Source organism: Diceros bicornis, chromosome 18, assembly GCF_020826845.1.
Source record: "Diceros bicornis minor isolate mBicDic1 chromosome 18, mDicBic1.mat.cur, whole genome shotgun sequence".
Taxonomy (NCBI): domain Eukaryota; kingdom Metazoa; phylum Chordata; class Mammalia; order Perissodactyla; family Rhinocerotidae; genus Diceros; species Diceros bicornis.
In genome coordinates this window covers 26,069,233-26,079,654 of record NC_080757.1, presented here as the reverse complement: position 1 = coordinate 26,079,654, position 10,422 = coordinate 26,069,233, and the positions used below count along the sequence as shown (strand labels likewise).

Here is a 10,422-nt window from a genome sequence, read left to right as displayed (position 1 = left end):
TTAGTTCATAATCTGATTGCTTGAAATTATATTAAATAAATCAACAACATATTAAATAGTAAGGTTTTGTTCCTTCTTAAGGAACTAAATGCAAGGTTTCCCCCAGCCAGAATTTTAGAGCTGATTTCAAGCTGACTTTGCCTGTTTTGTTTGTGGGGAATGGGGGGGTGCCCGACTGTAGTGATGAATGACACCACTGAGTTGGATCTGTGAAGGTAGTAAGATGTGGTAAGTTCTCCGTGGCTCTGATGTTTCTTAATCCTGTTTGCTAACTACCAACCCTGACACATGTCGGCTTGAGGTGTAGATTGGAGCTCCAGGGCCACCGGTGCAGGCACTGCCGCAGCCCTGGCTTGCAGGCAGCAGCCGTTGCTCGCTCTCTCTGCTTGGAGTTGCTATGGGAGTCATTTGGCAGCTGTGTGTTGATTAAACGTCTTTGGCAAGGCAGCTGGCAGGAAAAGGCCTTGAGAAACAAAGGCACCAAGGATCACCCAGCCAGGTGAGGACAGAAGGTGAGAAGGATCACATGTGGCCCAGGCTGTGTCTTTCCAGCAGAATCTGATTAAAGCCAGTGACACTGTAGGGCGAAGGTTCAGGGCAGATATCAGCATAGCGCAGTGGAGACTTTCTGCAGTGAAACCTTATCGAACCCTAGGAGAGAGATGCAGGGATGTGTGGACAAGTACGTACTGGTGTGAGAGTCACAGCAGGAGCAGGATTGAGTTGATGATTTTTTTCCTTATTCTAAAACAATGGCCAAGTCCAAAGCAGTATTAAAATATAGAATTTCACATCCATTCAGCGTGAGACAGATGAAGAAACACTAGGAGGGAGCTCTCCCCTACTAGGAGTATCGCCTATCACGTTCTTATGACTGCCTAAAGCTGGAAGATCAAATGGTTACACTTCCATTTACACTCTGGCTAGGCTGTGTGTTGGTTGTCTTGGGAGAGCTTATCGAGATTAGGGCCTGTAGTAATTCCTCTGGTATGGAAATTCGGTGTTTCCTTCCTTTTGCCTTGTCACTGTCACTAATCCTTGCTGTGACCCCATGTAATAGGTTGAGGATTAGCCCATTTTATGTGCTGGCTCTTTTTCCCTGGCTGCCCATAATATAAAAACAGAGCACTTGGACTTCACCTGCTTATCATTTCTTCAGCTGGAATAGGAGTTAAACCAAGTAATACAGTTTGAGGAAAGCATGGTGCTAAATCCAGTGCCATTGGAGGAAATAAGCTGTCATCACAACTCAAATTTTTTGAAAGTGGAACTAATTAAAAGATTCAGAGGAGATGCTAGAACACTTAGAGGCAGTTTTTTTTTTTTTTTTTTTTTTGTGAGGAAGACCAGTCCTGAGCTAACATCTGATACCAATCCTCATCTTTTTTGTTGAGGAAGACTGGCTCTGGGCTAACATCCGTGCCCATCTTCCTCTACTTTATATGGGACGCCGCCACAGCATGGCTTAACAAGTGGTGCGTTGATGTGCGCCCGGGATCGAAACTGGCGAACCCCGGGCGCCGCAGCGGAGCGCGCGCACTTAACCGCTTGCGCCACCGGGCCGGCCCCTAGAGGCAGTTTTTAAAAAGTGAAAGGGCTCTGGAAAATTCCTAGTTGTAACAATGGAAACTACCCCAACCTGCAGCCAGCTGGGAAGCGCAGGCTTCTGGTTTCCCCAGTAGGGTTCGGATGACTCTCGTCCCACCCTCAATCCTGCTCCTGCTGTGGACTTGGCTGGGCTTTGCCTCTGCCTTCTACAGTGGAGTATGAGGGACCCGGAGCTGTGGTGGGCAGGATTGCCATCCTGCCACACAGTTTACCTGAGGCAGTGCTCGGATGGACATGACACCAGCTTGTTCTTGTTGTGCTGTCCGGATGGTGTAGCTACTGGGGCTGCCCACGGGCAGCTGGAGGCAGGCCCAGACTACCAGTTTCCTCTGAAAGCCGCGTATACCCACAGCTGCGTTGGCCAGGACCAGTCCTAGGGGCCAGAGGCGGATTATCGCCCCCAGGAGCCTGGTCTGCACCTGGGGCAGCGGGAAGGATCCTGGGGAATGGGGAGCTTGAGACAAGTGTTTTTCTTCCACACCATCCAGTTCTTTAGAAGCAAGGCAGGCCATTCTGATCTTAAAAAGAGAACACCACTTTATAGCTTTCATTTTATTAGCTCTCTTAATGCAAATGGAAACCAAAACTCTCTTTAATAAATCAGCTTAACAAGGTGAACTGAAGGACACCTGGCCATGAACAGCTGGATGGCTTCAACTAGGTGGGCTCTGTGTGGCAGAACTTTATACCCAAGGCAACTGTGCTTAGACCCTATATATGCTACCTTAAAAAACAACAGCCTTGGGGCCGGCCTGGTGGTGTAGTGGTTAAGTGTGCATGCTCCACTTCGGCAGCCCAGGTTTTGCAGGTTTGAATCCCAGGTACGGACCTATGCACCACTTATCAAGCCATGCTGTGGTGGCGTCCCATATAAAGTAGAGGAAGATGGGCATGGATGTTAGCCCAGGGCCAGTCTTCCTCAGCAAAAAGAGGAGGATTGGCAACAGATGTTAGCTCAGGGCTAATCTTCCTCACCAAAAAAAAAAAAAAAAAGCCTAATGAGATCTACTTGATGGAGCATAAAACCTACCCTTTCATTTTTTATTGTTTTGGTGAGGAAGACTGTCCCTGAGCTAACACCTGTGCCAATCTTCCTCTATTTTGTATGTAGGACACTGCCACAGCATGGCTTAACAAGCTGTGTATAGGCTTGTGCCCAGGATCAGAACCCACGAACCCTGGGCCGCCAAAGTGGAGCATGCAAACTTCACCAGTACACCACTGGTCGGCCCCAAACCTACCCTTTTAAAGTATACAATTTCATGGTTTTAGTATATTCCCAGAGTTGCTTATGCTACTCCTTATGTCATAACCACCCTGCAGTGTAGGTGGGGTCATGCCCATATCATACATGAGGAAAATGAGGCCACCCATTTTGCAGCAGCAGGGTCAGCATGCCAGCCGGGTCTATCTGGTACCAAAATACCCGTTGTCCACCCTGACTTCTCAAGTCAGATACTCACTCTCCATCTCTGCCACGTGTACTGGATGACCGTGGCAGCTCTGTGCAGCCTCTGGATGTGTTTCCGAGTTAACCAGGAACGAACAGCTGAGGGGTTTGCCCAGAAACAGGAAAGAGAGTAAAATGTTCATTAGTGCTATCGGTAACCTGGCTGTTCAGCAACACCAGAGCAGCTGTAAAGGTTTGAAATAGCTCCTTTTTCAATGAATGGCTACCTCGTGCCACTACATAATGTAAGGTACCAAAGTCAATATATCTAGCAAAATTGGCTCTGGAAAACCCTCTCAGACTGTCCTCAGACTTGGAGAGACCTACACATTGAGAGGGGCAGCTGGGAGCAGGCTCAGTCTGGGGCAGTGCCCAGGGAACAAGAGGGATCTGAATCATCTGCATCTTTTAAAATTATTTCAATTTTTTTGGGAAACTCTCAGTTGAATTTGCTTGCTTGCTTGCTTTATGAATCCACGAATGACACTGCTGTACACCCACATGCTGGTTAAGGTAATAACTACTGGATGGTGGACTGATCATGTGGAAATTTTTATTTTCTTCTCTTGAAATTTCAGCATTTTCTGATTCTTTTTGGTACAATCATATTCAGAAAAAGGGCTATTCCATTAAATACTAATACATTTGGATTCTAGAAAACTAAAAAGTTTAAACACAAACCTAAAAATCACCTGTTATCTCACCAACCCAAATGGTTTTACAGTGTTTCTTTATAGAATTCTTTCATGCCTGTACACACAGAAACGCACCATACAGAGGTGACATCACCTTTGACATGTAGTTTGGCATCCAGCTTTCAACGTCATATTGGAACTGGTTTTCCATTAAGTTTAAAAGAGTCTTCAAAAATACTTCTTAGCTGCATCATAAGGATGGTCCATAATGTAGCCATGACTCCACCACTGTCAGATAGTTGGGTTGTTTCTAGTATTTTTATTTTTCAAAATAAGACTGCTATGAACATGGTTCATACAGCGCTTCCTTTGACGAATCAAATCTTGTCAGTTTTTACCTTCTTAAACTCATTACAAGTGCTGGAGCCCAGCAGGTAATGATTTGAGTTGTTATAAGGGGAAAAAAAGATGGTATAAACAGCTGTCGAGATCTGGGAAAGGGGAATTAAAGTCACATTTTTAGCCTCTGTTACCTACAGAGCACCCTTATTTGTGGTCTGACCTGGTATCCACTGAACCGGAGAGATGCTCTGGGTGAGCTGGACAGGGAATTTGAGTCCCAGGGCACCAGAAGGATGTGCCATCAACTTGCTGAGGCTAGGACACAGTCAGCCTGGTATGGGGACTCAAGGGGCAGCATTTCAAAGGAAACAGGTATCAGGTGGGGTCTGTGTGCAATCAGCAGCTGCATCTAGGCCCACTTGCTGGCCTGCCCAGGGCCCCACCCCTCCTACCTGCCTGGATGAGCACAGCAGCCCGTCTCTGCCTCTCCTGCTTGCGGTGCCGGTGTCGCCTCCAGCTGCCCTGGATGCAGCGGGCACACTGCTCCAGCACCTGTGCACGCCCACGTTCCAGAAGCTCCAGCTGGAAGAAGGGACATCCACTGAGGTCCTGAGCCTCTCCTGCCCTGAGGAGGGCCCAGACCCTATCCTGCTGAAGAAAGCATGCAGCTGGCTTCTGTAATCTCTGCTCCTCATCCCAAACCAGCTTACCATGGAGTCAGTCATGAACACCTTGGTCCTGCCACAGTGCACTGGGGCTGGCATAGCCTCAGCTGGGTCACCAGGTGTGGCTGCTGCCCGAGTTAGAGCTGGCAGAGTGTGTAGGATGTCCCAGAGGAGAGGCTGCAGCGTGGCCTCCTCAGTGTGTGGAGACCATTCTAGGGGATGGGAGACAGAGGTCCCATCAGTGCTTGGTCGCCTAGATACCTCTGTGGCCTTAAGAAACTGGTTCTGGTCTCCCCAACATTCCACAGGCTTCTTTCCTGCTGTTCTTGCCTCTAACCATTTCTACCTCCTTCCTTTTTGGGGGTAGATCAGAGGCAGCCCCTCGATTGTCCCTCAGGCCCCTGATGTCCTGAGAAGTCTTAGAGTCCCCACTTGTGGCTGTGCCCTGGACTGGCCCACAGCCTCCATTCCCGTGGGTCCCCTTGGGCAGGCTGCCTAAAGGCTCTTGGTGCCTGGACTCCAACCTGGTATCCCAGGCTGCTCAGCCAGCATTTGTTTCCAAGGCCCCAAACTTGCTGACGGTGAAGCAGGACAGCCAGGCCACTCCCTCAGTCCCTGACCCCTAACTCCCCACCATGTATAGGAAAAGGGACAAATCCCAGTCCTGTGGAGGCCCAGCGGGCCCCCCTGCCTGCCCTCCCGCATCTGGCAGGGCTGACTCCTGTAGAGGGAGGATTTACCTGAGGGCTCTGACCACCCAGTGCCTCTCTGGAGACAGAGGCTGCCAAAGAAGATGCCGCAGATGAGAAACAGCAGCAAAATCAACCAGGGGCCAGGGGGGCTTTGGGCAAGAGACCCAGAGCAGTAGAGCAAACCATGGAGAGAAGGGGGAGAAAAGAGGTGGGGAGAAAGGATGAAAGGAAAGTGACAAAACTGTCTAGGAGAGGAGGAAAACAAAGCAGAATTGTCCCAGCCCCGTCTGGTGGGCCCCAGGGTAAGGCTGTGTGGGTGGGAGGAGCAGCTGCTGCGGGGCAGGGGTCCTCCTGGGTGGGGCCTCACACCCGGTCCTTGGCCTCTCCCTCCACCTGTGCCAGGGCCGCCTCCCTCACTCCCACAGACTCAGTGATATGCACATGCTCACAACCCCCAAATTGGGCCCACAGGCCAGGCTTCCCCTTGAGATTAAAGCTTGCCAAAGGCCTTGCAGACGTCTCCACTGGGTGATTCCAGGGGCCTGGAGCTCCAGCCAGCCCCGGCAGGGCTCAGCAGCTTCCCCCAACCCTGTCTTCCCCACTGGTCAGGCAGAGTTAATTTTCTCCTTTCCTCACCCTCTGCATCTAACCAAATGCTTGCCTGGTCTGACCAGTTTCTTCCCAACATTTCCTGACTACCCACATCTTTAGCTTCTCTCTGCTCTGGCCAACTTAACAGCCTCACTCCCATGGCCTGCCACGGGGCCCCCACCGTGGTCTCAAGAAAGCATGAGGCTGATGTCACTCCCTTCTTCCCTGGAAGTGCCTCCCATCTGCCCAGAGAATAAAGTCCAGCTTCTGTGACTGGGCCCTGCCTATCACCCCAGCCTCACCTCCCATTCTCTGCCTCATGAGCCAGTAACACTGAATGGCCTGGAGCTCCTCACACACACAGTGCTGTTTCCTGCCTGTAGGCCTCTGTGCAGTTTACTTCTGTCATGCAGAATGCCCTTCACTTGGCTAATCCCATCTGTCCTCAGACACCACCTCTTCTAGGAAGCCTTCCCTGATTCACATCTCCCCAGCAACACCCACAACATCCTGTTCCTAGCTATGTCTTTCCACTTTCCCCACTGTTTGTCATTTTTTGAGTCTGTTTCCCTCAGTGAACCAAGAACCATGAAGGCAGGGCTGTGTTTTATTCATCTCTGAACCCCCACCCCTAGCCTTGAGATGGCCCAGGGTAGGTGCCCAGTGTTGCTGGTTCAGTCAACTGTGGTTGAACAAACAACTAACAAACGGGCCCCACTCACCTGAGCGCCCTTCATCAGGAGATGGGCTGTGGGGGCCAGGGGATGTGCGAGGACAGAGCCTTCTCAGCAATTCATATCGTTCCACGAAGTTCCGGTGCGAGACTCTGGAAGCCAAAGTAGGTGGAAGAAGAGAATGAAGTGACTTCATCCGTGAGCCAGGCACAGTGCTCGGGTGCAACACTATCATATTCAATCTGCTCAACAGCCCCGCAGAGAGCGGCCCTGACTGTGCCACTGAATGGACGAGGCTGTGCTTCTGGAGAGATTAGCAGGGTCACTCAGCGGAGAGCATTTTACACTGAGTCTGCTCTTCCTGCAGCCTCGATCAACCAAAACAAAATGTCTCACCCTTTTAGTAGGGGATTTGCAGGCTGCCTCCTTCCAAAGGGGCTCGCAGGCCTCTCCCCGGACAACTAGACCATTCCTACCACGCACACGTGCTCAGCCACGTCTCCTGCCGGTCCTCTCTGACCCCACTGCCTCCACCACTTTCTGATTTCTCTGCTCCCCTTCATGGTGCTTCTCTCCTCAGCTGGTGACATCTGATACCTGTATTTCCTCCTCCTTAGTACTGGCTTCTGTCTCCAACACTGCACCAATGTGGCTCTTGTCACAGCCATCAGCTGTGCCGCCAAATCCAGGGGTCAGTGCTCAGTCTTCCTCTTGCCCAGCTGACCCCTCTCCCTTGTAGAGCTCTCTTGCACCCACCATCCTGGCTTCCTTCTTCACTCACGACTCCTTGGAAGTTGCTGTTGCTGGTGTCTCATCATCCACTTCTCAGAATCTGAGCATTCCTCCGGGAATGGCCTCAGACCCCTTCTCTCTCTCCCTAGGTGATTTCCTCCTTGCTCACAGTGCCCCTCTGCTGAACCCTGAGCCATTTCAAACCTGATGACGCCATATTCCTGACCCTCCCCAGACCATCCCATCTTGGGGAACTTTCCCCCAATTCATCCATTTGCTTCAGATGGAAGCCCAGAAGCTGCTTCTGCGACCTGGAAGTTGACTGCTCCCCACGGTCGATCAATCCACAGTCCTATTTCTATCACAAGCCATACTCCAATTTTACCCACTTCTCTCCATTTTTCACTGCTGCCACCCTCGTCTGGGCCACCATCTTGCCTGTACACCTGCCACAGCCTTCTCATTCATCTCTTCCCTTCTCTCCTGACCCTACGTCCAACATCCACACAGCAGCCACAGGGATCTTCTTAGAACATGAGCGCACAATGCTCCCTCCTTATTATATCCAGCAGCTTCCACGGCACTCAGGACAAACTGCAAAGTCCTGACATGGCCTACAAGGCGCTGCGGGCCTGGCTCCCGCCCTCTCTATCCCCTCCTCCCGGCCCTCTATGCTCCAGTCACTTTAGCATCTCCCAGTTCCTAACCTGGGAGCTCTGAGGTTGTTCTTCCCTTGGTCTGCAATGCTTTCCCCACTCAAACCTTCCCAGGCTGGTCCCTTCGCTTCCTGGAGGCCTGACTGCTTTGAGGGCCCCTCCCTGACCAGCCCAAGGAGCCTCTGCCCCTGTCAGTCTACCTAATAGTAGTTTTGGTTTCTTTCCTAGCACTGAATTACTTTAGACTTCTCATTCTGATTTCCACAGGAATGTATGCCCCAAGAGGGCAGAGACTCCCCTTCCTTATTCACTGCTATATACTAGAAACAGTGCCTGGTACAAAATAGCGCAAAGAAAGTGAATGGATAAATGAACGCGTGCAGCCCCTTAAGTTCCAGGTTGACTTTGGCAGATCCACCTCTTTCTCCTCATGTCCTTATCCCTCTCTGGGCTGGGCAGGTTCTGGTCGGGCAGGCTCTGGTTGGGCCTGAGTCCCGAGGTCCACCCTGGCATTGGCCCTGCCCCCTGCAGTAATCGGCCCACTCACCGGATGGGGAAGCCAGCGGCACTGATGTGGATGGTCTCCACGAGGCCACAGGCCTCCAGCTGGCTCAGGACCTGCAAGGGTGGGGAGACACGGTGGGTATTTACAGCATGGGGCCAGCAGGCCAGAAATGCCACTCCTTCTGTGGCCCTGGCCGGTGCGGATGTGCAGGCTCTCCTGAGGCTCGGCTGATGGGGGTATACTCTTTGGGGCAGTGAGAAATCAAGGGGTCTTGAGAAAATCTCCATGCTAGCAAGGGTCCTGGTGGCTCCAGCTCCCCTCGTCTGATGCATGGCTTCTGATATAGCTGAGGCAGGTGTTGGTCCTGGCCCTGTCTCACCACTCCCAGCAGTGTAGAGGCTCTCTGCTTCACAATGCTGCCCAACCCAATTTCTAGTTTTTATTTATTTTATATATTGCAGGCATTAGAGTGAGTCATAGCTGAGAGGCAGGGGAGATTATATTGTGAAGATTCTTCCGGGACCTGAATGAAGATCTTTACCACAAAGCAAAGTGGTCCTGGCTATAAACCTTAAGGCCACATCTACCAGTTGACTGTGGCATGCTTTCCAGAATCATCTACCACTCACATCTCATCCACATCCCTTGGAGCCTGGTACCCTGAGCAAAGGGCAGCTGCTAGCCATAGAGTGGTTTTGTGCACATTAGAAAAAACTACCTCCAGTCAGAAATGGCCACACGGTGCATGGACTGTAAGGTGACACAGACTTTCAGCTAATCACAAAAGACACCCATTCCTCTGGGTAGCTTCAGTCTCCCATTAGGGTACATGGCTTGGTGACCAGAGAGCAAGATGCACTGAAGCCCCTATCTGCCTCCTTGGCTACATCACTGTGCAGTGCACAGACCACACAACCGTACATGACTGTCCTGACAAAGCAGAGGAGACAGGCTCTCCCTAATGTCAGGCCCAACCTGAGAGATCCCCTCTGGTCACTCCATTTGCCCTTCATCCCTCCAGGGCCTTTGGCCAGATAGGACTCTCTGCAAAGCAGCTCTGGCCCAGGGTGAATTACCTCTTCCCGGAGGAAGGTCTGCGCCTGGCCCTGGCCGTTGGGCTTGATGCAGCGGATGTAGTGGGGTGTGGTACTGTGCAGGACCTGGAGAAGCTGCTCCAGGGAGGCCTGCAGAGGGGAGAGACCATGGGGTCAGGCAGGGACTGGGGCCACCGGGGGGCATCAGCTGAGCCCTGGTTAGTGACCACCTCAAACACCTCCAGCAGCCCTCCAGCCCCAAGACCAGGATCCTCACATGCCCCGGGATGACCAGTGGACGCTCTCACTGAGTGGGCGCAAAGCACACTCCTCTCCTGACCTCCCACTGCTCTTCATCTCTGCCTCCAGGGACCCTTCTTGACGTGTGACCCTCCACCTGGTTGGTCTCCCTGCCTCCCCTCCACCTACCCTCCTCACAAGAGCAATCTTCCTAAAAGAGAACAATCTCAGAACCCACTGCGATCCGTTCAGGCAATAGCATTATTATTAAGCCATATTATTATTCCAGCCCGTGTGCTGGAAGCTGTGCCAGGGCTGTGACACAGGCAGTCGGCTGCTGTCTCAGAGCTCAGGGTCTAACGGGACACAGAGATGTTGCATGGGCCCCCTCAGTGATGTGTCTGGGGCTGGGCAGGAAAGTGCTAGCCAAATCTGGGCTCCCCAGGGTGCCTCCTCAAGGAGGTGATGACAAGGCAGAGGTCTGAAGGGTGAGAAGGGTAAACTAAGCAAAGTGGCACGGAGGGTGGGAGTGAGGGTGGAGTTGAAGGAGCAGTGGTGAGGAGCATCCCAGGATGGAGAAGCAGAATGTGCAAGGGCT

General features: G+C 51.8%; 1 protein-coding gene across 2 annotated transcripts in view; it reads right to left on the bottom strand.

The window, feature by feature from the left end:
• Positions 1 to 59: 59 nt before the first annotated feature.
• Positions 60 to 10,422, bottom strand: part of MYO19 (myosin XIX) — a 41,082-nt gene continuing 30,719 nt past the window's right edge. For both annotated transcript variants that reach the window (XM_058560461.1, XM_058560462.1), the window contains exons 19-26: positions 9,627 to 9,734; positions 8,593 to 8,663; positions 6,706 to 6,809; positions 4,746 to 4,912; positions 4,488 to 4,617; positions 3,072 to 3,157; positions 1,821 to 2,126; positions 60 to 651 (exon numbers count right to left, since the gene is read on the bottom strand). In XM_058560461.1, coding sequence (XP_058416444.1) covers positions 523 to 651; positions 1,821 to 2,126; positions 3,072 to 3,157; positions 4,488 to 4,617; positions 4,746 to 4,912; positions 6,706 to 6,809; positions 8,593 to 8,663; positions 9,627 to 9,734 — 1,101 coding nt within the window. In that variant the 3' untranslated portion in view covers positions 60 to 522. The remainder of the gene's footprint in view (positions 652 to 1,820; positions 2,127 to 3,071; positions 3,158 to 4,487; positions 4,618 to 4,745; positions 4,913 to 6,705; positions 6,810 to 8,592; positions 8,664 to 9,626; positions 9,735 to 10,422) is intronic.